General features: G+C 41.7%; 1 protein-coding gene across 1 annotated transcript; it reads left to right on the top strand.

Annotated features, from left to right (window-relative positions):
- The first annotated feature begins 6,791 nt into the window (after window positions 1-6,791).
- Window positions 6,792-27,013, top strand: LOC124135213 (THO complex subunit 5 homolog). Its single transcript, XM_046500470.2, has 18 exons — window positions 6,792-6,957; window positions 8,604-8,747; window positions 10,331-10,447; window positions 11,082-11,179; window positions 12,229-12,304; window positions 12,685-12,755; window positions 14,996-15,110; window positions 15,923-16,055; window positions 17,858-17,935; window positions 18,107-18,153; window positions 19,359-19,458; window positions 20,770-20,881; window positions 21,427-21,528; window positions 23,218-23,423; window positions 24,018-24,209; window positions 25,199-25,314; window positions 26,133-26,317; window positions 26,622-27,013. Exons 1-18 carry the CDS (start codon window positions 6,841-6,843, stop codon window positions 26,683-26,685), a joined length of 2,073 nt encoding a protein of 690 aa, XP_046356426.1. The 5' UTR covers window positions 6,792-6,840; the 3' UTR covers window positions 26,686-27,013.
- Window positions 27,014-27,894: the final 881 nt, after the last annotated feature.

The following is a 27,894-nucleotide window of genomic DNA, read 5'->3' as shown; positions in this document are numbered from 1 at the left end:
ATGTTTACATTTTTTGGAAGAAATAATTTCATATTTGCTCATTCTGTAAAAGTCAATTATTTAGAACGGCTGTGATAGTAATCAAATTGCTTTAATCAGTATTCCTGGAAATTAATGAATTGTACATACAGAGATTAAAATCAGATCATGTACTTGAGTGATATCCTGTTGACTTTCTAGGGGACAGATGTGGCCCTAGGTGCTGTTGTACAAACCAACATTAGCACTACGCCTGTCGTATGTCTTGTTAAGGTATTAGAGTTACGATCACCTTAGTGCTAACATCGCTTTGTACAATGGCATCCTGTTATGTAAGGCATTGTAAGTGTCTTCGCAGAGTTGTGTCATTTCAAATTAGATTTGCCATGTATATGTTCATTATTTTATCAGCACACATGTTCATGGGTTTCCTGAAGATTTATGACTTATGTTACTATGGGCTTTTCATCTAACTTCATGAGGGGCTGTCGGGTAGCCTTGTGATTAAAGCGTTCGCTCGTCACGCTGAAGACCCAGGTTTGATTCCCGACATGGGTACAATGAGTGAAGCCCATTTCAGGTGTCCCCGCAGTGATATTGCTGGAATATTGCTAAAAGCGGTGTAAAACCATACTCACTTACTCTAAATTCATGCCGACACAAAGGACTACAATGACTGAAAACCCAACTTCATTCTACAATTATTTCTGACCAACATGCTGACCTCATGAGCTTACTAATCCTAAGGATGTGCACATGTTCAGTCTTTGTACTGGTATATTAAACAAGCCTGAATTAGTGTTACCCAAGATAATGACTGTCAAATCATACTTGTTCAAATCTTATCTCATTTGTCTGATATGCATGATCCACAGCAACCTGTGCTGTTCATAAGAGGTGTCGGGGCGGTCGGGTAGCCTAGTGGTTAAAGCGTTCGCTCGTCACGCCGAAGACCCGGGTTGGATTCCCGACATGGGTACAATGTGTGAAGCCCATTTCTGGTGTCCCCCGCCATGATATTGCTGAAATATTGCTAAAAGCGGCGTAAAATCAAACTCACTCTCTCTCATAAGAGGTGTCCGCATGGATCAGGTGCTCAGGCTTGATGACTTGGCTGGTTTGGGTGTCATACCTGAAGGTGTGGATCGTTGCTCACATTAATCACTGAATTGTCTGGTCTAGACTAAGTTATCTATAGGCCAGCCTCCTACAGCTGGAATGTTTCCAGGTGCTGCGTTAAACAACAAACAAACATTTGTCTGAGCTGACATGTTTATTTTCAGATTTGATCAAGATGTATCAGTTCTGAAATAGAAATCACAAAATTCTATATGCAGTAGGCTTATCTTCGAAATCCTGTGTTTTTGTCCAGAATGGTTTTGAAAGTCAAATACAGTAGATACATCATTGCCTTATTAGATAGACTTCATAATCTTGGCTAGGTAGTTTGTTTGTCAAATGAGGGTTCCTGTTGCCATTATGTGTTGGTTTTCTTTTTCTTTGTGGAGCATTTCTTCCTTTCATTCCAGTACACTGTTACTAGCTTGGTAGCACACTGCAGAGCTCCAAATAACTTTTTTTACTCTAGGGTTTCTATAAAATTGGGTTATAACATTTTTCATTGGGTAACCAATACTATTTCACTCATCGATTGATCACTCTTTTAGGTTTTTCCCAAAATTAGTGAACATTTTAAGATTTAAAAACAATGAAATCATGTTTCAGATGTGTATAACTGTTCTAAATATATAGACTCAGAAAGTAAATTAGTTCATAACTTCTTTAGTGTTAGAAATTAGCTCTGTTGTATGCATGCTGAAAAAGCTTCACTGGGTATTTAGGCATGCTGTTTTATACATTTGAGTTTTTCCTTTAATGCATGTGTTCTTGTACGCAAATTAATTGAAAGTAATTGGGTTTTGAATATTTTTGGGGAGTATTTTACGCAAATATGCAGCTAATCTGTAGCTCTGCACTGTAACTAGCATGGTAGCAGACACACAACACCATCCAATAAAGGGGATACTGATTTGCCTGGTGTTGTGTTATTTATGTACCCCACATCTTCCTTTGCTGATGAGCAGTGGCATCGAGCTCTAAGGTGCTGCCACTCGCTGTGCAGGGTTATGTCCCTTTGCTGGAGCTGGGTTGCCTGGTGAAATATGGTTGGAATCAAAGTTTTATCCTTGAGTCATAATTTTTAGCTCACCAGATTGAAAGTCATGTGAGCTTATGTCATGGTCTGCTTGTCAGGTGTCTGCGTCTGTAAACATCTGAAACATGCTTTTTCCCCAAAAATTATGACACCTGCCTTTGTTCAAGATTAAATCCGATTTCAAAAATGGCAGTCATGATGATGTCATGACATCATATTTCGTGAGTGTTAGTTTGTTCGTATTTATGCAGAAACTATTTGAATATAAAACGGTGACGGCAACTTTTGTTCAGTTGATGTATGGTTCTTTTACAATAATTTACTAAATATCTAGGTGAGCTACAGTGCGCTACTACTTGTGTCCAATATACCACAAATTGGAACTTAATGTCCGTGTGACCTGTGTAGATTCGGGGAAGAATAGGTCTTCAGCAACCCATGCTTGCCGTTAAAGGCTACTATGCTTGTCGTAAGAGGCGACTAACTGAATCGGGTGGTCAGGCTCAATGACTTGGTTGATGCATGTCATCGATCACAAATGCATGGATTGATGCTCATGATATTAATCACTGGATTGTCTGGTCCAGACTCGATTATTTACAGACCGCCGTCATATAGCTGGAATATTGCTGAGTGCGGCGTTAAACAACAAACCAACCAACCAATGTCCGTGTTTGTCACAATCATGGGGTTTTGTTTCATTAAAGGCATCAAACGTTGATCAATTATAAACGATGTGAAAAAAATGTATGACATAAGAAAGATACTTTCCCTTTAGAAGTCATAGTTTACAGAATCCAAGTTGAAATTTGTGTAGCATAAATATATCCATCTCAATATAGGCATATTCTCCAGTAGACGTCATACAAACGTTGCATTAATGAACAACCGCACACCACAGATGTCCAATATATACTCACACGCAAAAGAAACACAAGTAGAGTAGAGTATGCAGTATACATGTTATTTATTTTCAACATTAAAGACAAGAAATACTAATAGGGCAAGATTGACAAAAATTTGACTGAAGACAGTTTAATGGATTAAAAGGCAGATGACAATATTTTTTTCAAATGTTAAGGGCTTACAGAGTTTCGGGTCAATACCCAAAATGTCAGTCAATACCTGGTGTGGCCACCATTAGCATTGATCACTGCAACAATTGTTGACCAAGGAGTGGTAGGTCCAAGAATCGGCCACAGTTTTATACCCACAACAGTTTGTGACAGTTCGTGCATTTTCGAATTCGCAAGAAATGGGTGCATGATACCCACATATTCATTGAAATGGTGCGTTTTGGCGATTCGTTTTTTATGTTGCGTTTTAACACGGGGCTTCCAAAATGCAACCAAAAATATTGATACCACCATCAGGCTTCACTACATGCTAAAACTCGTATCAATTTAATGTTCCGTGTTTGTTACCTTTTTGCTTAAAACCACTTGCTTTTCTTTTGCGTGTGAGGATAGCTAAGTTATATAGAGATTACAGCTATATAATCAGAAAATACACAGCGTGCATGGCGAAGGCTACTCATGAAAGGAATTTTAAAGTGTTAAATAATTGCAACGCCTCTTGTTGTAAAAACAAATTTCCATCTGTACGCCAAAGCTGTATTTAACTATATTAACAATAAAAAGTAATTGTGCTTCATACAAAGTGGTGTAAATGTTATGTTTTTAAAATAACAATCCAATCGTCTGATCCATGTTTTATCTGACACAACCCATACCAGGTAACGGGAGACAGAGAGACACGACCTAAAAGAGGGGTAGTGAAACAACTCAATAAACAATGTCAATATCGGGTGTGAAGACCATTTGCGTTGATACATGCGAGGTAGCGGTGGATACATTGACGTCACCAGATGATTGAAAACTGCCTGTTGTTCCAAATGTCAACCAAAGATTGACCCCACTGAGCTAACGTTACCGGCTGGTTCTGGTTTTGTCGTAGGCGACGTTCCATCTCATCCCAGGCGTGTTTTATATGGGAGAGGTCTGGAGAAACAGTACAGCAATGTTATGCTGCCTCAAAAAGTAGCGTACACCATTCACGTTGCTATTAACAATGGTGGGCTATGGTCTCCCATGACTAGTGATGCCACCCCATACCATTACACTTCCAACCAACAAACTGACGAGGTTCAGTAACGCTAGCGTCGCTAAAACGTTGTCTTGGCCGCCTGTAGACCATTGCACGACCAACTGTGCAGTATACTGTCCCCATGTCTTGACTGTAAAACCCAATCGCTGCTCTCGGCTACACCAAGCTAGGCGTGCCTAGGTGTCTGACCGTCACATGGAAGCAAAAGTGGTGTATCTCTGGACGTCGGGGCCGAATGTTGTGCTCCCTCAACGGAGCCGTACGGTTTTGACACTAATTGGGCTCAAATCAGGAATTGTTTGAGCTGTTAATGTTGTAGTTTGGTATCGATTCCGTAGATGCTCCCAACCGAATATGGTTGTCTTGTTGACGTGACATTACACGTGCATGGACGACATGACCGTGGCAAGACACGAATCCTGCCCTGCTGAAGATAATCTCACCAAAGGTATGATATCGTGTTTCGAAGAACATTAAATGTCTGGCAGCCAATGTCCGTTTTGCGCCATTCCTGTTTGCAGCATATCCACGACGCCTATACGTTGATTTTCAGCAAGCCTTGGCATTGCCTATGGGTTATTTACGGTTAAACAAAAGTGTTTTTTATGAGAAACTGTATCATTGTGTGCTGTTCACTTTATAAAACACGTGTCTGAGTATCATGTTTCCAACAAACACACAAACATCCAAGTTGTGCGCGGTGCATAAACATGCACGTGCAAGTTGTGAATCACGACTCTTTTTTAAAGTCGAGGTTTCTTCATGAATATTTACATTTATTCTTATAAACGTTGTATTAAATGCTGGTATAAAATTTTATGTATAACAGATTCATGTTTACAAAAACAAATGGGATAATATAAGATAGCTACGCAATAAATCGCAAAGAACAATGCTGAACGAAGCGTATCTTACGAAGCGTGGTTTATTGCATGATGAAACATTGTTCTATCATGACGTCATTTCTGGAGATTCGAATTTGCGCTCGTAACAAAGCCACACAAACAACAAAATGGTGGGCGAAAAAGAAAGAAATCCCAAATTCTTACTGACACGTACGCCTGTCAAACGAATCTTGTTAGAAAAAAATACTAAATAAAATGAAAAGAAGAAACCAAAAACAAAAACAAAACGTCTGGCGTTTAAACAAAGGAAGAATTTTAAACCCTTTAACTGCGATTCTGACAGTGATTCTGATTCTGAAATGAACATTTGCTTGGTTTGTTTATAAGTTTTCTAATAGTCGTCCAGGTGAAGAATGGGTACAATGTTCTTCATGCAAGTATTGGACTCATGAAGAGTTAACACCAAAACAAAGATTTGTTGCGTTGTGGGATCTGTCCTCTACCATAATTATTCTTGTGAACTATTTCTTGATAACACAGACAACTAAACGCAGACGTCATTTTCTTACCGCCATTTTTATTCTCTCCAACCTTCACCTCTGCCCAAGGGCAGATAATCCCAAACGTCTTTTCATTGCAAACCATAAGAAATACACTATAGTATGGTTTTCCCAATGTGATATTTTACATTGAAATCTTCTTCAAAATGTACACAGTTTTGCTACGTCAATCAGATGACGATGAATGACGAATGTACAGTTGTTTCCAGTTCAAACAAAGTTATTCACATTCATAGTTCTATTTTAGAGTATTTTCAATATAAAACAGTTTGTTACATTTGACCCTTGTGTGTTACATTTGATCCATCCATCCGTTACAATTGAACCATGATTGGGTAGGATTGTAACACTTGCTAGCATCGCCTTTCATCCGAAATAATTATGTATCGACGGGACATGGAACCTCAAATGATACTGAATTTTAAAGCTACGATGATGATGTTTCATTTGGCACAAAAGAACTTGGCGAGAGTTGTTGTTTTTTTTATATTGATTTGCATTAATATAAGTTGCCCGTGTTAGTTTTGCCCCCGGTACACACGGTCTCCCTTATGCTATCTCCTAACTGTAGCTGATAGGGTCATTCTCGATCTGGGTACCATCGAAGTGTACCCTGGGTACAAATCGATATATTAAATTGTACCCAGACTTCGGTAACCATGTCGTTTTGTACCCTGTCCATATCTATTTGTACCAAGATTTCCAAAATCTCGCGACAGGCTATGTCGTAAACTCATACACGTCCGGTCTACGGCATTGTCCATCATGGCAGCTCCCGCACGTGTAAGACAAGAACTTGAAAAAAAAGACAATGGATTAAATACGACGAGTAACTCAGTAATATCCATTTTACACGTGACAAAAAGCCAAGGATACTAAATAATTAATCACAAGGACACGTGCAACACATGTACCATTACTATATATTAAATCAGTGCAGCCATGCTTTTTACGTGAATCCCATTCCTCCGCCATAAAAGAAGTTCGTCACTGATCAGCGGAAATCAAAGAAAATTGAAATCAGTCAGTGCACCAATGAAATGATAATGCAAATAGAATTTGGGACGGCACAGCAGGCAATGAATATTGATTTGAATTTCGCGCTTTTCTAATATGGAGTCGTTCCCGCGAGGGTACAGGGGAGATAACTCCATTTGCACGCTCAGATTTCGCGTATTCCGGTTCACATACAATAATGTCGAAAGAATTAGACGTAAAGGATAAGAAGAAGAAGCGGCTCTTGAAACCAGAGATTACATCTAGCAGCCCAGACATGAAGAAGACAAAGTCGATCGACAGCCTGGCGTCTAAGGTTGGATAGCTAAACGATTTTTATCAAAATTGCACAAAAGATAGTGTTCGGCATGAGTTGTCCTGTTTTCGTTCAACTTCATTGGAAGTGATGGAATGGCAGCAGTTATTATTGGACAATCTAAAAAACGGAACAACGAATTCTGGTCTCAACGGAACATGACATATATTATATCTTTTTTAATTAATTTGTATGACAAAAAAAAGTATTGATATCATGATTGGCATAATTTGGTCGGATGAACTACCCTCTAAGTGGAAGTTGTATTTTCACCTCATGTTATCACTAAAAAAAAAAAAGATTTACAAAAATATCAAGCAAACCTCACAATCAAGATCTTAAACATGTTAAATTACTGAATCAATGATTGTCAAAATGTTTTATCCATGGTGAGATCTATCATCATGGTATTGTAAAATTGTGTTGTAAGTTATGTGTCTAATTGTGTTTTAGCACAGGACCATGTAACTACTACTACTAATAATAATAACAAACTCGCAAATGAGGCCATCTACATGTTTTTGTGAGTTTGTTTATTATTATCATTAGTTACATGGTCCTGTGCTTGAGGTATGTAGATATGATATATGTTAAGCTGTTGAACAAGAAGCTATGTTGACAAGGCTGGTTGAGAGAACTCATGAAAATGATCCTTTGTGTAGACATATTAATGTGTTAGCACATCGGTGGCCATGTTACAGCTGTGGTTATCCTCTTGTCATGCTCCTCCCTTTATCATTTAGTGTCAGTTTTTATTGTGTCACTACCTGGAGCTACAAACCATCCCATAAGAAGTCTGCCAATGTGTAGAATTTACAGTGTACTTGAACTTCTCTGAGCACTCAATAAGGTGCCCTTGTCAGCAAATTGGGAGTTGTTTTGTTTTTCTTTCTTCCAAATTCAGGGATGTGAAATCTCCACGGAAACGGGGAAAATCACGTTTTTTAAAACAGTAGTTCTTGGAAAAAATCATCTTCCTCGTCAAAATATAATCAAAGATTTTAAAAAAATACTCCAAAAAAATATTATCGTGATTCCGGACAACCGTTGCGGATTGTCCTGTTTTCGATCTTTCAGCATCATATATGCCTTGATTATTAGTCTCTTTTTTTTACAGTTTTTGTTTTCCAAAATTCAGAGGTACTTTAGCATTGCATACAATTGCATACAATGCAATAATGTTTAAAACTGTACCCCTGTATTGGTCCTGTTATATGCATGATTAGTGAAATGCAAGTCACCCCTCCAAAGCCATAACATTATTACCATAAGAGTATGGACTGGGAAATGTTTAATTACAATTTAGGAATGTGTACTGACATTTGCTTCAGACGTGTGGACAAATATTGGCCTCTGAGCAGATCTAGATAAATTCCAGGCCTATAAGTATTTTAAACAATGCTTAAGATCCACATATCAATCTCTCCCTGAATCACTTGCCTCAGAATGTGTGTACTTATTTTCATCGGCACTGAACTTTAAACATGTTAAGTTATAAGGATCAAGATAAAAAAACAGTACAGGTTTTGGAAAACAAGATGAAAACAGCACTGGTTTTTGGTTTCAGTGTGGAATCTTTATTCAAAGACCCCAACTCACTCACTCAACATGTTCTAATGTTACCATGGTTACGTATATACCTGCAGGAGCCGATACTGTTCCACATGGAGGAGGAGGAGGAGGTGGACAGCCATGACCCACACGATGACCTCGGAGTCTTCAAGACCTCCTGTGACATCATGAGAGCTTCAGTCTCGGACATAAACAAACTGAAGCAGAACAAAGAGGCTGTAAGTTAGCCACTGGTAAACACCATGTGTTTGTTTGAATCCTGTGTTCAAAATTGCAATGTATTATGGTTGTAATGTCCTTTTTTTTCCCCATCATAGTTTGGATTTATTGATTTATATGGTGTATTTCCAATTTGTCTCAGGATTTCATACTATTTTATGTCTGGGAGCGTGGAATAGGTCTTAAGCAACCCATTCTTGCCATAAAAGGTGACTATGCTTGTCGTAAGAACGGGATCAGGTAGTCAGGCTCGCTGACTTGGTTGATGCATGTCATTGTATCCAATTGAGTGGATCGATGCTCGTGATTTCTATCACTGGATTGTATTTACAGACTGCCATCAAAGAGCTGGATTATTGCTGAGTGCGGCGTTAAACAAACCAACAAACAAACAAACACTATACTCACTATACAGATTCTTCAAAGCCTTAACTTTAGTATTACTGCATAAAATGAACATGATCTTGACAATGTGTTAGGAAATTTGTAATTCCTTTTCAAGTTTTTACGGACATTTGCTGCAGACTTATAAGCCTCTGATCAGGTCCCGATAAATCCCTGCTATATTTCATGCGTGACAGATGTTGCCATGACAACACAATGATAAATAGGTGTAAAGATATCAGCAAAGGAATAGCCATTAGACTCATACCCACATTAACACTACAGAACTCATCCACAAGACAGGCCACAGTTGTCTAAGGTGCCTCAATTTGTTGCACATGTGGCATCCCTTGTAGCATGCTATTATCCTGGGTTGGAATGCTAGATCCATCCTGTATATAATTCTTGTTTGTTGGTTTTCACCAAAGCCAAGGAGTAAACATCAAGACTGGGCTTTCTTCCCACATTAACATGGGGGAGGTCGGGTGGCCTAGTGGTTAAAGCGTTCACTCGTCACGCCAAAGACCCGGGTTCGATTCCCGACATGGGTACATTGTGTGAAGCCTATTTCTGGTGTCCCCCAGCCGTGATATTGCTGGAATGTTGCTAAGAGCGGCGTAAAACCCTACTCACGTTAACATGATTCAGCTGGCAACCATGCTATCTATTACTGAATTACTGTTCAAAATATCATTGTAAAACCGTTTGTGTTTTGCCTAGTTTATAATACCTGGCAAAAGAAAGTACATACATGTTTGATGGTGGCTAAAATGCAACAGAAAAGAAACGGTTATTCAATGGTGTTGTGTTTGATATGGGTATCATAGTTGTGTTTCCTTTACTCACTTTACAGATTCTATAAAGCCTTAACTTTAGTATTACTGCACAAAATGAAAATGAACATGATCATGACAATGTGTTAGGAAATTTGTAATTCCATTTTTCAAGTTTTTACTGACATTTGCTGCAGATTTAGGGCTGAATAAGAGCCTCTGATCAGGTCCAGATAAATCCCTGCATGACAGATGTTGCCATGGGTATCATATTTGTGTTTGTATCTTAAGTTTGCAGTGTTTCAGTGACTGTTACCAGCCTAGTATTGTTTTGATAATATTTGTAATGTTTTGGTCGAATCTGATTTTCAAGAATATGCTTTCTTTTGCCCAGCAGTTTATTTTGATTGTCTGGATATTTACAGAATGCAGAAGAATTAGAGGAGAAGAGAATCAATGCAAGTCTGCAGTTTGTTGTCCTGAAGAAACTGAACCGTCTTGCTCACTTCCGTTGTCGCAAGGTCCGAGAGGGGACCAGTGAGGTCAGTTCTCATAGAACACAGGATAGTTTCTCAATGTTTGCGTTATTTGATATATACTGATTATTGACCTGTACACTATGACTTGGACTGGTAAATTCAACATCTGTCGGTCCCTGTGTCTTTGCCTCAGGGACTAATGCTTGCTGTGAGGTCGGTTGGTCACAATCGGTGAATTGGTTGATTTTGAGCGGGTGGATGATTGCTCATTATGTCAATCACTGGATTGTCTGGACCGGACTTGATTGTTTACAGGCTGCCTTCATATTGTTGGTCTAGTGGTAGAGCGTCACACCAAAAGACGTTAAAAGATGGTACTTGTTGTTACCCTGTCTGGCGCTCGGCATTAAGGGGCTAAAACAAGGACTGGTCGGCTCGGAGTCAGTATACTGTGTTTGAGTGGGGTATTCATGTTAAACTGCGGCATGATATCTCAGTGAGCAGGCAGTTATTTCAGACACTGCTTCAACCCCAGGATTGTCCTGGATGCATCTTGTCTGTGTTTGCGGGTTGCACAGGACATTATACCTGGGCCTTGTTCGTCTTTCCTGTCACATTATGCTGACATAATTTAAAACTATCTCAAGCAATATTATAAGTGGCGTTAACTCCATATTTGCTGTTGTGTGTGTGGCAGGCCAAGCAGAGGATCGACCAGTACCACCTGCAGCTGCAGAACTTGCTGTATGAAGCCATGCACCTCCAGAAGGAGATCACCAAGTGTCTCGAGTTCAAGTAAGTCACCACCTCCAGAAGGAGATCACCAAGTGTCTCGAGTTCAAGTAAGTCACACCTCAAGAAGGAGATCACCAAGTGTCTGGAGTTCAAGTAAGTCACCACCTCCAGAAGGAGATCACCAAGTGTCTCGAGTTCAAGTAAGTCACACCTCCAGAAGGAGATCACCAAGTGTCTCGAGTTCAAGTAAGTCACACCTCCAGAAGGAGATCACCAAGTGTCTCGAGTTCAAGTAAGTCACACCTCCAGAAGGAGATCACCAAGTGTCTTGAGTTCAAGTAAGTCACCTCCAGAAGTTGATCACCAAGTGTCTCGAGTTCAAGTAAGTCACACCTCCAGAAGGAGATCACCAAGTGTCTCGAGTTCAAGTAAGTCACACCTCCAGAAGGAGATCACCAAGTGTCTGGAGTTCAAGTAAGTCATCTCCAGAAGGAGATCACCGAGTGTCTGGAGTTCCTGTGTTGAAAGGTGCAGACTGACAATTGTAGATACATGCCAGCGTAATTTACTATAATCATTAAAATGTTTCACAGATTTACTTTATTGTGTCAGTTTGAAATGAAATTTTTAATTGGGCAGGTAAGAATAAATTTTAACAGAAATGTCAGCCAAGGGATAGTCATGATAGTGGGCAGGCAGCTATTTTGGACACTGGGATGTGATCACCAAGTGAATTTGAGTTAAAAAAATAAGGGTTGGTTAGGGATATAGTGGATATGTCAAAGCCGACATTGTATTTTACACATTGTGTGCACCTGTACTTCAACATAGGCCTGCATTGATACTCATACTTGGCTCACATTGTGTGCTCCTGTACTTCAACATAGGCCTGCATTGATACTCATACTTCGCTCACATTGTGGAGCAGGAGTTTTGTTGGAGGTTATTGTTTTGCTTCAAGACATACTCTTTTCATTTGTAGACACAACACATTTTGTTAAAGGTCATCCATTAAATGTCCAGTGAATAATTGTGTTGTTTTTGTGGAACTGGAAGCCAAATTATTATTTGTTCGTGTCCATGTTACACGGCTACTTTGTCTTGTACAGGTCAAAGGACGAGGAGATTGAGCTGGTATCAGTGGGAGACTTCTACAAGGAGGCGCCTGCAGACATCTCCAAACCAGTCAGTAGCTTATGTCCTGCGTTCAAAATATTTGATTGTTTAACACTGCACTTGGCAAAATTCCAGCTATATGACATCAGTCTGTAAATAATTGGGTCTTAACCAGAAAGTGCTGTGATTGTGAAAAACAATGATCCACACCATCAGGGTACGATGTCACGCCATCAACCATGTCACCAATTCTGACCACCCGATCGTTTTTGTTGCCTCTTGCCTCATAGCCCGTGATGCCTTTGATGACGATGAAATAACTTGTATTGGATGATTATTATATAAAGCCAGTGAAAATCCACCCTTGCACAAATAAATTAGAAAATGAGTATGAGTATGCTTCGTGTACAGTTCAGAAATTGAAAATGGTTTTGTCATTGTGTTTCTAGGAGCTGACTAAGAAGGACAAACATCAACGGACCCTGGCCAGGCTAGACTGGGAGCTGGAACAGAGGAAACAGTCAGTGTTCTGTTTATATGTGTGTCTAGTTGTCAGGAAACACTCAGTGTTCTGTTTATATGTGTGTCTAGTTGTCAGGAAACACTCAGTGTTCTGTTTATATGTGTTCTAGTTGTCAGGAAACTGTGTTCTGTTTATATGTGTGTCTAGTTGTCAGGAAACACTCAGTGTTCTGTTTATATGTGTTCTAGTTGTCAGGAAACACTCAGTGTTCTGTTTATATGTGTTCTAGTTGTCAGGAAACTGTGTTCTGTTTATATGTGTTCTAGTTGTCAGGAAACAGTTAGTGTTCTGTTTATACATGTGTCTAGTTGTCAGGAAACACTCAGTGTTCTGTTTATATGTGTTCTATATGTGTGTCTAGTTGTCAGGAAACACTCAGTGTTCTCTTTATATGTGTGTCTAGTTGTCAGGAAACACTCAGTGTTCTGTTTATATGTGTTCTAGTTGTCAGGAAACTGTGTTCTGTTTATATGTGTGTCTAGTTGTCAGGAAACACTCAGTGTTCTGTTTATATGTGTTCTAGTTGTCAGGAAACAGTTAGTGTTCTGTTTATACATGTGTCTAGTTGTCAGGAAACTGTGTTCTGTTTATATATGTGTCTAGTTGTCAGGAAACTGTGTTCTGTTTATATATGTGTCTAGTTGTCAGGAAACTGTGTTCTGTTTATATGTGTTCTAGTTGTCAGGAAACTGTGTTCTGTTTATATGTGTTCTAGTTGTCAGGAAACAGTTAGTGTTCTGTTTATACATGTGTCTAGTTGTCAGGAAACACTCAGTGTTCTGTTTATATGTGTTCTAGTTGTCAGGAAACTGTGTTCTGTTTATATGTGTTCTAGTTGTCAGGAAACAGTTAGTGTTCTGTTTATACATGTGTCTAGTTGTCAGGAAACTGTGTTCTGTTTATATATGTGTCTAGTTGTCAGGAAACTGTGTTCTGTTTATATATGTGTCTAGTTGTCAGGAAACTGTGTTCTGTTTATATGTGTTCTGTTGTCAGGAAACTGTGTTCTGTTTATATGTGTTCTAGTTGTCAGGAAACTGTGTTCTGTTTATATGTGTTCTAGTTGTCAGGAAACTGTGTTCTGTTTATATATGTGTCTAGTTGTCAGGAAACTGTGTTCTGTTTATATGTGTTCTAGTTGTCAGGAAACTGTGTTCTGTTTATATATGTGTCTAGTTGTCAGGAAACTGTGTTCTGTTTATATGTGTGTCTAATTGTCAGGAAACTGTGTTCTGTTTATATATGTGTCTAGTTGTCAGGAAACAGTGTTCTGTTTATATATGTGTCTAGTTGTCAGGAAACAGTCAGTGTTCTGTTTATATATGTGTATAGTTGTCAGGAAACACTCAGTGTTCTGTTTATATGTGTGCCTAGTTGTCAGGAAACTGTGTTCTGTTTATATGTGTGTCTAGTTGTCAGGAAACAGTGTTCTGTTTATATATGTGTCTAGTTGTCAGGAAACAGTCAGTGTTCTGTTTATATATGTGTCTAGTTGTCAAGAAACACTCAGTGTTCTGTTTATATATGTGTCTAGTTGTCAGAAAAACAGTGTTCTGTTTCTGTGTGTGTCTAGTTGTCTGGAAACAGTGTTCTGTGTATATATGTGTCTAGTTGTCAGAAAAACAGTGTTCTGTTTATGTGTGTGCCTAGTTGTCAGGAAACTGTGTTCTGTTTATATATGTGTCTAGTTATCAGGAAACAGTGTTCTGTTTATGTGTGTGTCTAGTTGTCAGGAAACAGTGTTCTGTTTATTCATGTGTCTAGTTGTCCGTTTACTGCTGTGTCTAGTTCTGTTAGACAACTGTTCTGTACACTCAGAGTTGAAGTATGTTGTGTGTTGTCAAAGCTGTTGCAGGGGTGTATTCTTGTTTTTTGTTAAGCCTTTTGTACATGCATGTTGTTGAGCTGTGTCTGTGTGTAATGTGTTACAAGCATGTATGTTTATGTGTTGTTGAGTGTTGTTGAACTGTGCCATTGAGCCTGTTGTGTTGTTGAATCTGTCTTGTGTTGTTGTTGCATGTTGTTGTATGTTGTTGATCAGTATTGATGACGTATGTTTTGTTGTTTAAATTGTGTTTTGTTGTTTAGACTATTGTGTTGTTGATCCATGTAGGGTGTTGTTTAGCATGTTGCTAAATGTTGTTTAGCATGTTGTTATGTGTTGTTTAAACTGGTATTGTGTGTTGTTTAACCTAGTATTATGTGTTGTTTAACTTGTTGTTGTGTTGTTGCTGCAGACTGGCCTCCAAGTTGAAGGAGGCTCAGACTCAGAGAGAGGACATCACGCAGGAGATCAAGACCAAGCAGGACCACCTCGAGAGTCTCCAGCCCAAGCTGCAGTCCATACTACAGGTAACCATGGCTACACATGAGCTGTTTGACAAGTTGGGACCCACCTTGGAGACTACTAGCCAAGGCCCTGTTCCACAAAGCGATCGTAGCGCTAAGATGATCGTAACTCCCATTCTTTAACATAGACTTACTGCAGTCGTAGCACTACAATTGCTTCGTGGAACAGGGCCCAGGGGCCTGTATCATGAAGCAATCTTAGTGACTGTCACAAGCCTTTGTTTGAGTATGGGAGTTATGATCATCGTAGCGCTGTGATTGCTGTGGAAGAAAGCCCTCAGCATCAGTCTTTTGTCATCTTTTTCTGAAGACTTTAAGTGTTGTTAGGGAGCGGCTATTTATTATATCGGGTTGGTGGGTGAGAGGGAATCAGGGCTGGTATCCGAACAATATGACAATCTCTAGGTGAGGGTCATTAAAAATAGTACATATATTTATGGAGGGTAATGAAAAATATATATAGTGCTTTTGCATTTTGTCTTTTAAGGACTTTGGGAGGGCCATCCAAAACTATGACTACTATTAGTGGAGGGTAACTAATACAGCAGTGCATCAACACCTCTGGGAACCACCTCTCTGTAATAAATGACCGGTCCCTTATATGAACTATTATTCCCTGACCTACTACACTGAAATGGATCTTACTGCACTTGGACTTCTGACTCAAGTTATGGAGTGTTTACTTATAACTACATCATAAACTCTTTGTGCATGCTTAATCATGTGATGATTATCATGATCATTGTCCAGTGTGAACATGAGGAATTATAGAGGTAGATTGAGGCTGATGATGTTGGATGCTGTTCCTGTTGTAGGCCACAAAGCCAGTGCAGGGCTACCTTGGGATGCAGTACGATGAAGTGTGCGAGCAGCACGAGACAGCATACCACCTTCCCCGACCACTGTATGTCTTGTACATGCAGGCCAGCGCCTACAAGGAGGCTTGTGGTGAGTATGGGTGTTATCTCCCTGTACATGCAGGCCAGCGCCTACAAGGAGGCTTGTGGTGAGTATGGGTGTTATCTCCCTGTGCATAAAGGCCAGTGTCTACAAGGAGACTTGTGGTGAGTATAAGTGTTATCTCCCTGTACATACAGGCCAGTGTCTACAAGGAGGCTTGTGGTGAGTATAAGTGTTATCTCCCTGTACATACAGGCCAGTGTCTACAAGGAGACTTGTGGTGAGTATAAGTGTTATCTCCCTGTACATACAGGCCAGTGTCTACAAGGAGGCTTGTGGTGAGTATGTGTGTTATCTCCCTGTACATACAGGCCAGTGTCTACAAGGAGGCTTGTGGTGAGTATGGGTGTTATCTCCCTGTACATACAGGCCAGTGTCTACAAGGAGGCTTGTGGTGAGTATGGGTGTTATCTCCCTGTACATGCAGGCCAGTGTCTACAAGGAGGCTTGTGGTGAGTATGGGTGTTATCTCCCAGTTCATACAGGCCAGTGTCTACAAGGAGGCTTGTGGTGAGTATGGGTGTTATCTCCCTGTACATACAGGCCAGTGTCTACAAGGAGGCTTGTGGTGAGTATGGGTGTTATCTCCCTGTACATACAGGCCAGTGCCTACAAGGAGGCTTGTGGTGAGTATGGGTGTTATCTCCCTGTACATACAGGCCAGTGTCTACAAGGAGCCCTGTGGTGAATATAGGTGTTATCTCTCTGAACATACAGGCCAGTGTGTACAAGGAGGCTTGTGGTGAGTATGAGTGTTATCTCCCTGTACATACAGGCAAGTGTGTACAAGGAGGCTTGTGGTGAGTATGAGTGTTATCTCCCTGTACATACAGGCAAGTGTGTACAAGGAGGCTTGTGGTGAGTATGAGTGTTATCTCCCTGTACATACAGGCAAGTGTGTACAAGGAGGCTTGTGGTGAGTAGAGGTGTTATCTCCCTGTACATACAGGCCAGTGTCTACAAGGAGCCCTGTGGTGAATATAGGTGTTATCTCTCTGAACATACAGGCCAGTGTCTACAAGGAGGCTTGTGGTGAGTATAGGTGTTATCTCCCTGTACATACAGGCCAGTGTGTACAAGGAGGCTTGTGGTGAGTAAGAGTGTTATCTGCCTGTACATACAGGCAAGTGTGTACAAGGAGGCTTGTGGTGAGTATGAGTGTTATCTGCCTGTACATACAGGCCAGTGTGTACAAGGAGGCTTGTGGTGAGTATGAGTGTTATCTGCCTGTACATACAGGCAAGTGTGTACAAGGAGGCTTGTGGTGAGTATGGGTGTTATCTCCCTGTACATACAGGCCAGTGTCTACAAGGAGGATTGTGGTGAGTATGGGTGTTATCTCCCTGTACCTACAGGCCAGTGTCTACAAGGAGGCTTGTGGTGAGTATGGGTGTTATCTCCCTGTACATACAGGCCAGTGTCTACAAGGAGGATTGTGGTGAGTATGGGTGTTATCTCCCTGTACATACAGGCCAGTTTTTACAAGGAGGCTTGTGGTGAGTATAGGTGTTATCTCCCTGTACATGCAGGCCAGTGTCTACAAGGAGACTTGTGGGTTTGAATCCCGGTGTGGCTCCAATTCTGTTACTAGTTTTAGCACCACCTCATGGGTTTCTCCAAAGTGATAAACGTCTCAGACCTGCATCACTTCGGGCTTTCCTCCCACATTAAGCTGACACACTGTGATATAACTGCAATACTTAAAAAGTGGTGTTAAACCCATCTCACTCTCCCTCCTGTTTAGAAAACTTGAGATTATTGTGTCTTTATCATCTTCTTTCTGTTGCCAGACACACAGCTGAAAGTGACCATAGAAGGAGATATTGATGCTGCAAGGTCTCTTGTTACCACGGCGACACCAGACCTAGGTATGTCACACTACTTATGTTGATAATGTGTGAAAGCGGCATCATTAGTTGATGAAGAAAGGTGTCTTTGTTTCTGAAGTTTCACATCTTTTTTGGTGCTTTTATCGTGTTAAAAGTATATTCTAAGCCAGGTATGTTTGTTACATTTAAGTGTTTGACCTTGTCCTTTAGATGAGGAGAGTGACAGCGATCAAGAGGAGCAGGAGACATCGAAATCGGTGAGTTCAATGTCAAGTACATTCAAGGTCAACTATATGTAAGGTTTTTCTTGATGTATGTTTGTTTGTGTTTGTTGTTTAATATCACACTCGGCAGCGATCTGTAAATAATTAAATCTCGACCAGACAATCCAGTGACTGACATGAGCATCAATCTACACAGTTGGGATACGATGACATGCATCAACCATGTCAGTGACCACCTGATCCCATTGGTCGCCTCTTTCGACAAGCATTGGTTGCTGAAGACCGGTTCTAACCCCGATCTTCATGGGGAGGTTCAACTTAAACTCAATTTGGGGCTTTGTGATAAGTTGGCTACAAGACAATATTACTCATAAGCTTGGAATGAGCATGTGTAATGAACTTTCCGATATTTGCGCATGTGCATTTTCGTGATTCTGAATGTTGATTTGCCGATTGAAGCCATGTACGTTTTCATGATTCTGAATGTTGATTGGCTGATGGAAGCCATGTGACATCACAGTGATTCATTGTTGAGAAAAATACAATATCACATGATTCATTGATTGTGTCATCACTGATTACGTGACGTCATCTGAACAATTGGCTGCCTTCACTGAAGTTTCTCTGTAGGGTTGACATTTCTTATGTTTTGTTCATTTTCTCTTTTAAAATGTCAACGAGTTTGTATAGAATAACTCAGAATTTAAAATGTCAACAAGTCATATATAGAATAATTTGGAATTTAAAATGTCAATGAGTCATATATAGAATAACTCATAATTTAAAATGTCAACGAGTCATATATAGAATACTCGTAATTTAAAATGTAAACAAGCAATATATAGAATAGCTTGGAATTATAGATAATCTGCCCCTTGTAAATGAATGCTGTAAGTCACTCGCCAAGGGCTCGGGATTAAATACCATTCATTCACTCAGGACAGATAATCCTTAATTCCTCATAGGTCATGGGTTCTTCTCTGAGTGTAATCCGAAACCTGCATATGTGTTGTCAAACCATCAGCCACATTCAGACTGTCGACAAGTCAAAGTCCACTGTAAAGTATAGGCGTCCCCCTATGGTGACAGTCTTAGACTTCGACTTCGGAAAAAATTTACTGAGATCGTTTCATGCTCCAGTCTGAATCTGAACTGAATTTTCCTTGAAATCTTCATAACCAAGCACGAATGTTGGTCCATCAAACTGTTTGATATGGATGTTGCGGCCAATGTTGCAGAAGCGGAGGAGGAAGACGGTGGAAGCAAGGCAGACAGACAAGAAGGCGAAAGTTCTCCGCAAACACCCGCTGTCTGTCATACTGGATGTCACAACAAGAGGTTGGTGGATCCACATAACCAAGTTCATAAAAATTGTATTTGCAAATATTCACTTCATGTGAACCAGTGTGTTGTTGACGTCATCCGGACAGGATTGTTGACGTCATTCCAAATTTGTTGTGACATAATGTTAGAATGACGCCACGCTAGAAACGACATTATAGCTGAAGACTGATAAAGGGAAATCCCGACAGAATTAAGAAATAATTGGTAATAAAGAAATGATTACACTCACATGTGTGTCAAATTGATTTTATGAAACTCATGTAAGAATTCATGTATTACCCTTCCTCCCGCCTGGGAAATACAGAAGTTCTGACACTCATTTTGTAAAATCGGAATGACACACCTGCTTGTATAAAAAACTTGAAATGAATGTTTAAGATGTAATTAGACTCACTGATGTATCTTTAGAGAGTGCTGATGAATGCAATGCTGGGATTTAACCACACAATATATCACATAGTACCAAATATTGTGTAGCCATGTTTAGAAGGGTGGGAGTGAGTGAGTATGGTTTTATGCCGCTTTTAGCAATATTCCAGCAATATCACGGCGGGGACACCAGAAATGGGCTTCACACACTGTACCCATGTGGGGACATGAACCCGGGTCTTCGGCGTGAGAGGTGAACGCCTTAACTACACCACCGTCCTTCCATGTTTAGTGACAGAAATGCACACAACAAGAAACCCTTGTGCAAACTGGGAACATGAGGCAGCAGTATAGTGAGTTAGCAGATATTGTATCTATGTCTGGTGCTTAGTAAAAGTTGTTCCTGGTAGTGTTTTTGTTCACTGTGACTGGGGCCGTGTGCTGCCCCTATTTTCCAAGAGCATGGAGTTCTTCTCCATGGTCTATTGGATAGAGCATCTGCCCGGAGCCTAGGCAAGTGGTTCAGTCCCCGGCCACTTCATACTTAAAGACTCTAAAAGATGGTACTTGTTGTTACACTGCCTGGCGCTTGGCATTAGGGGGATAAAACAACGAATGGTTTTCTCGGAGTCAGTACACTGTGGTTTATCCAAGTTAAACTGCGGTATGGTATCTTAGTGGACTAACACTGTAGGACTGACATTTGTCCGGACTAGTACAAGCAGGCACGCATGCACTATGTAAGTATATGTCAAGAACCTGACCCCATTTACACCTCACCTCACCTCTCCACCCCTCCCATCCCGTCATCTCACCTCACCTCACCTCACCTCACCCCCCACATAACATCACATTACCTCACCTGCCTCTGCAAGGTGTTGCTGTGTGAGGATTGTGTCATGTATATACCTGTTTACCTCCCTTGTCTCCCACCAGATGGCAGCAGTCTCCACCTGACCTTCCACTACCTACTGGTCCTCCAGATCATCACTGTCAATGTCAAGGTCAACTGTGGTCCGGACACCATCACCAACTCCATATCAGGAGGGTAAGCCGGACATATGTCACCTCTCAACAATACTTCTATTTCAGTTGAAACACACGAGAAGGCTTATGCTGGCTTTTATGAAATCACATGGCCAACATGACATTACTCAATGAGTCATTTGTCTAGGGGGGTCCCCTCTCTTAAGCTGACTCAAATTTGAAGCTTGATTTCCCATTGAATGGCGATGTTTCCAACTTGGTTATGGGGCAGTGTAGTAGCCTAGTGGTCTGCCCAGAGAGTAGAAGGTCGGGGGTACTATCCCCGGCCAGGTCATACCAAAAGACCTTAAAAGATGTTACTTGTTGTTACCCTGCCTGTTGCTTGGCATTAAGAGGCTAAAACAAGGACTGGTCGGCTTGGAGTCAGTATACTGTGTCTCAGTGGGGTATTCATGTTAAACTGTGGCGTGTAACTGTGGCCTGTGGACTTGCATGCACGTCACTATATATGTGTTATAATCTTCAACGTGGTGTTAAACCACATTTCCCCTCACCACCTATTGAGGTCATTTTTACTCTGCAAAGTTGTACATTTTGTTTCTTCAGGGACCTGCTGTCTCTGGACTCCATCTTAAATGAACTCTACCCTGGTGACCATGGCAAAACCACGCCCAATCAGGCCAACCAGTATGAACTGGTCAAACAAGGGTAAGTCACAATTAATAGTTACATGGATAATTCATCAAGAAGCCGTTGGGGCGGTTTGGTAGCCTAGTGGTTAAAGCGTTCGCTTGTCACGCCTAAGACCCGGGTTCGATTCCCGACATGGGTACAATGTGTGAAGCCCAATTCTGGTGTCCCCCGCCGTGATATTGCTGGAATATTGCTAAAAGCAGCGTACAACCATACTCACTCACTCACTCAAGAAGCCGTTTTAACAGTGTCTCATCCAAGGAGAAGGGGCACAGGCGGCCCATTGGTCAAAGGTGATGGAATTCACTAAGACCTGTGATCATGGGTTCGAAATTCACCCTGATTATGTTTCTTACTCTATTTGCACCAAGCCTGTGCCTGTGGGTTTCACCAAGGTGGTAAACATCAACAACTGACTGACCGACTGACTATACTGAACCAAACATGTTTGGGGCTATCTTTTTTAAATTGTGTGGTCAGTGTTCACTACTGTTTTTGTTCAAGACTGCCTCCGTGGTGTAGTGGTAGAGTTCCACCCGGAGAGTGGAAGGTTTGATCTCTGGCTGCGTCAAACCAAATGGGGGCGGTCGGGTAGCCTAGTGGTTAATGCGTTCGCTCGTCACGCCGAAGACCCGGGTTTGAGGCTACCTCTGTAAATCAGTATCAGTCCAGACTAGGACAAGCAGCCACACATGCATGCACGCCGCTATATAAGTGCAATAATCTTGGACATGACATTAAACCCCATGTCACCTCACCTCACATTTTTTGTTCAGAAAATGTACTGCTGAAGGATATATCTCATTATAATCAGGTCTTTTACTACATCTTTCTGTGACAAGATTTGAAGTGAAACCTGGTCAAATTATGACCGTGCCAAGGGGGTGGTGGGGTAGCCTAGTGGTTAAAGCGTTCGCTCATCACGCTGAAGACCCGGGTTCAATTTCCGACGTGGGTACAATGTGTGAGTCCCATTTTATATGTCCTCTACTGTGATGTTGCTGGTATATTACTAAAAAGCGACGTAAAAACGTACTCACTCACTCACAATGACCGCCCAATCTAAATGAAGGATGCATGGGTTGTCAGGCCAATCATATGTCAGTTTCTAAAACAATTCAGCTTCATTTCGCTGCCACCTCGATTTGGAAATTTTCATCTTGGCAAAAAGAAAAATGTCACAGTTCTTACATGCAGAATTGTATCGGAGTAAAAGATCCCTTTGTAATTATATTGTGTGACAACCCTACAAGTTGGCGCAGTGGCTGGGGGGTCTGTAACATTAGGGTACATCACTGACTATGTTGCAGGATGCATGAGTTCAGTGAGTACCTGTGTGAGGTGGGGCGGCCCTACATGTGGGCGCAGTGGCTGGGGGGTCTGTAACATTAGGGTACATCACTGACTATGTTGCAGGATGCATGAGTTCAGTGAATACCTGTGTGAGATGGGACGGCCCTACATGTGGGCGCAGTGGCTGGGGGGGCTGTAACATCACTGACTATGTTGCAGGATGCACGAGTTCAGTGAATACCTGTGTTAGGTGGGACGGCCCTACATGTGGGTGCAGTGGCTGGTGGGTCTGTAACATCACTGACTATGTTGCAGGATGCACGAGTTCAGTGAATACCTGTGTGAGGTGGGACGGCCCTACATGTGGGTGCAGTGGCTGGTGGGTCTGTAACGTCACTGACTATGTTGCAGGATGCATGAGTTCAGTGAGTACCTGTGCGAGGTGGGACGGCCCTACATGTGGGCGCAGTGGCTGGGGGGTCTGCAGTTCCTGGGAGACAACGGCTTGGAGAAGGCCAAGAGTTCTGTGAGTGCCAGCTACATGCAGCAGACCATCAAGAAGCTACGGCGTCGGATCAAGTCACGTTTGTCACTGCTGCAACAGCTGGCTTCCCTCGGTGAGTACCAGCATGTTCCTCTAGGGTTGCAAACATTTGTTGGTGCCTTGGTAACTAAACAATCCAGTCTAACTCAACTCACATATTTTACTCCTATGCAATACCTATGCAATACTTCTCTCCCCTGTGAAGTCAACCGATGTTAGTAAGAGGCGACTAATGGGATGGGGGGTCTGGTTCGATGATGTCAAACACTTGATTGTCTGGCCCAGACTCTATTTATTACAGACCGCTGTCATATAGCATAGAGGCATATATAGGATTATTGCCTTGTGCAGCGTTTAACAAACAAACAAACAAAAAATAAATCTACAAAAGGGTCTTAGCTGACAAAGGGTCATGAAGATCTGACAAGCCTTCCCTTGATCACATCATGTGGACACTAGTTATCTGGTTTTAAGTAAACGAGGTTTGACTCCATGTATGGTGACAAAATGAATCACAATAGTCCTCATTTCTAAATGGTTTCAATCGTAACTGGCCACTACTTTTATAAGACCCCAACAAACATTTTAAGTGGTTGCAGTGGTTCAGTGGTTATCCTTACAGAGCCTATTCTACATGGCTGTCATGTTCTTGTGTTCTTTGTGTCAGAGCGGAACTCTATCCCAGTCAGCAGTGATGTCTTGAAGAACTTTCCTGCCAAGATTCTGTCCCATGTGACGTCATGGCAACGGTCGACATTCGAGGACTTTGCATCCTTGCCATATACACGGTCAGCTATTTCTACCGACATGGCGCGAGAGACGGACATGTTCTTCACCCTGACTATGGAGCGGGGATCAGGTTAGTACTGGTTGTTTTGTGTGGAATATTCACATTTATAATCCCCCCTAGGGACAGTTTCCAAAATAACTGCCTGTCTGCCTGCCGTGGCTGGTCACATTTCTGTCTGGCTGCATGAAATTTTCCTCCACCTGCCCAACTGTCTGGCAGACAATTTTAAGACTACTTACGTATTCAGTTATATTATTATGCCTTGTAGATTCTCAAGTAATTGTTTGCATTATTTCAACTTAATCAAGACGTTATTCGTCTCTTAGTTTTTGTTATTTTTCAATATTTATGATGCCTGAATGCGGGCAGGTAACTTGGAAGGTGGGCAGGCAACACTTAAATTTTTTTCAAACACTGCCTAGTCAACCAAGTCAGCAAGACTGACTGCACAATATCGTTAGTCGCCCCTTACGACAAGCATTGGTTGCTGAAGACTAATTCTAACGGGGATGTTCATGGGTCAGTCAATATTATAGGCTGGACTTGTGAGTGTGTGGATTGGACTCAAAATTACGCCATGCTATGGAGGTAAATTGATCCGAGATAAGAAGCACAACAGAATAGAGTGAGTGAGTTGGGTTTAACGCCGCTTTAAACAGTATTCCAGTTATATCACAGCGTGTCAGCTTAATGTGGGAGGAAAGCCCGAAGTGATCATGGTGATGCAGGTCTAAGACCACTTTAGTGAAACTCATGAGCACGGGTATGGTGCTGACAAACCTAGAAACATAATCGGGGCGAACCGGGATTCGAACCCACAATCATAGGTTTCTGGCATGCCCAAGGGACACAACTCTGCACAGCAAATCGCGGTGCCTTAGACAACAGGACCACCCTGAATAGACACAATAGATAATTGAGGACCTTGAAGCATCCCCAACATATTTCTGTCAGCACTACTGACCGAGATAAAAAGTTTCTGCTTCTTGGAGTTTATGTGTTTTTCGAGTCCATTTTGTTGTTGAATGTTTTCAGTTTTTATTGTGAAATGCTTACAGCCAAGCTGACTTCGCAAGTGATCATCACGCCCGACTACCCCGCTGTGGCACCCATGTTTGTTGTCAACATCACCTGGCAGACGGACCGCAATGCTGGCAATGACATTCATGTCAAGGTAACATCCCACAGAGATCCAGATAAGCTGCGTATCTGCGTAAAATAAGCATCAGAAATGCAGAAATACACAGTAAAATAAAATCCAAGCGTATCAAATAAAATACCCACAACACCAAAAGCTTATCTGGAGCTCTGATCCCAACCACATCAGTAATCAAGGGGAAATACCATATATGTAGCTGTGTGTTGATAGGCTTGTCTTTCTTACTTGTAAGTCCCTGTTGGGATACTCCCTTGGGCACGCCAGAAACCTATAATTGTGGGTTCGAATCCCAGTTCGCCCCAATTACGTTTCTAGGTTTGTCAGCACCATACCCGTTCCTGTGGGTCTCACCGAAGTGGTAAACGTCTGAAACCTGCTTCACTTCGGGCTTTCCTTCCACATTAAGCTGACACGCCGTGATATAACTGGAATGATGTTAAAAGTTGCGTTAAACCCATCACACCATGCTTGTCTAGGAACTGATTATATGAGGATTGGGTGTATGTAATATCGCTGTCATTGTCCTCAACAGATTGCCAATCAAAGTAATCAAAGTATGGAAGTTACGATTGTCTTAGCGCAAAGCTTGCTTTATGGAACAGGGCCCAGGTGGTCAGGCTCGCTGACTTGCTTCATGCATGTCAGTGTATGCAAATTGTGTGGATTGACGCTGATGATGTCGATCACTAGATTGTCTGGTCCAGACTCAATTATGTACAGACGGCAATCATATAGCTGGAATATTGCTAGTGTGGAGTTAAACAATAAACAAACACTTAGTAACCCACCCAAGGTCTCACTCACTCACTCACTCACTCACTCACCGTGTCTAGGAGCTGGAGGAGGAGGTCAACATCCACTACGAGGAGCTGGTGGGAAGGAAGTCACAAGGTCAGCTGCTGTCCAATCAGCTTCAGCGTCTCCTCATGTGTTTTGACGTCTACCTGGAGACCGAGTCACATGATGTGTCCTCACCTGTGGAGATCCCCAAGGAGAAGGTGTTCCCCCGGACAGCTAGGTGAGATATTTCATGGGATTGAGACAGGCATGGCTCTGGACAACAACATGAGAGACTCGAGGATACCTTTGGGTTGTCCAAAGATGATTTCCGGGGGTGAGCATGGCTAAGGCTTGCCCCCAATGAAGTCAAAAATCGCAAAAATGGCCATGAGGGGGCCATGAATCGCTATTCGGCTTGTCCCGGAATAACACGAGTTGGTCACGATTGGAGTCAATAGGGACCAAATTTGAACATGGTTAGAATGAACAGGCAATGACTACAGATTTGTCTAATGACATATTTTCTGCTTATCTTTTCACAGAGGCCCCAACAGGAAGAAGCCCTATCGCTACATGCCGGATCTCAGCATTTTTATACAGCGGTAGCTTTCCAGCCAATTCCACTGCAGGCTGAACCAGAAACACCGCAGGGTGTCACAAGACACAGAAACTGCTAATACAGTTCAGCAGAGACATGGAGATTGTTTAGACCAATGAGGTCAAAGCCTACAACCAACAACCCTTTTAATACTGCAGCTGCAACTGTCGGATGTATTCAATTTGTTTCTTTCATATTATGTTTGTGACATGAGTGGTATTACAAGAGAATGATGTCTGGAATCTTGTACAGACTATTTTGTAACCATGTAACCATGGTATCGGACCGTGCTTATTTGATGTGAAATATGTCTGGAAAATAAAACTTACCAAAAGAGATGTGAGTTTTTTTAATACTCATTTAAAATCAAAAGTGTACGTGATACCGATTCTCCGAAATGAGACAACGACATGTGAAGCAAGTGATGATGTCATGTGATGTCATTTGGTACCACCTTAATAATTTGCCATTGTTGGAATCAACAAAAAGCAGCAACGTCCAATTGTGTTTGTTTGTTGTTTAACGCCGCACTCAGCTATATTCCTGCTATATGGTGGCGGTATCTAACTAATAGTCTGGACCAGACAATCCAGTGATTGACATCATGAGCTTAGATCCATGCATTTGGGATACGATGCCATGCATCAACCAAGTCAGCGAGCCTGATCACGTGATTCCCTAAGTTGCCTCTTATGACAAGCACAGTCACCTTTTAGGGCAAGTATGATTTGCTGAAGACCCCTGATCTTCACAGGTGTCATGTTATGACACCACGTGAGGACCACAGATCTGCACATGTACATATTCTGCATGTGAGGCACATAAATGGGTCGACTCTACAAAACTGATGGGTCTATCAGCAGCGGAGAAACTGATACACAATGGAAAAACTTCAGCACACGATTGGAAGCAGGCGAATGTCATTTGGCTTTGGTGGCAGCGTAATGGTGTGTGCGGTAATCACCTACACTGGTTGAACAAACCTGCTTCAACCAGGGATATAAATTTGTTGCAGGGCAACAAAAGCTCGGGGACATCGAGTGACGGGCTGCCTGGGATGCTTCATACGGCTGTGCCTTTTGCAACAGCATCCTCTACAACAGCAGTAATTTCTGTATTGTGAAGGAAATAATACCACACAGGGAGGGACTGCCATCATGAGGAGGATGTCCGAGCCAGACATCCTGTTAGAGGTGTTGTTATGATGCAAGAACATG

Source organism: Haliotis rufescens, unplaced genomic scaffold, assembly GCF_023055435.1.
Source record: "Haliotis rufescens isolate VD_foot unplaced genomic scaffold, xgHalRufe1.0.p SCAF_15, whole genome shotgun sequence".
NCBI lineage: Eukaryota > Metazoa > Mollusca > Gastropoda > Lepetellida > Haliotidae > Haliotis > Haliotis rufescens.
This window is presented reverse-complemented; position numbering and strand designations above follow the sequence as displayed.

Bases quoted from the DNA above. Each gene is read 5' to 3' on its own strand.
- LOC124135213 (XM_046500470.2), top strand. From the start codon at position 6,841: ATGTCGAAAGAATTAGACGTAAAGGATAAGAAGAAGAAGCGGCTCTTG. The intron at 11,180-12,228 runs GTAAGTCACCAC...TGTCTTGTACAG, and splicing joins ACCAAGTGTCTCGAGTTCAA to GTCAAAGGACGAGGAGATTG. The intron at 12,305-12,684 runs GTCAGTAGCTTA...TTGTGTTTCTAG, and splicing joins CTGCAGACATCTCCAAACCA to GAGCTGACTAAGAAGGACAA.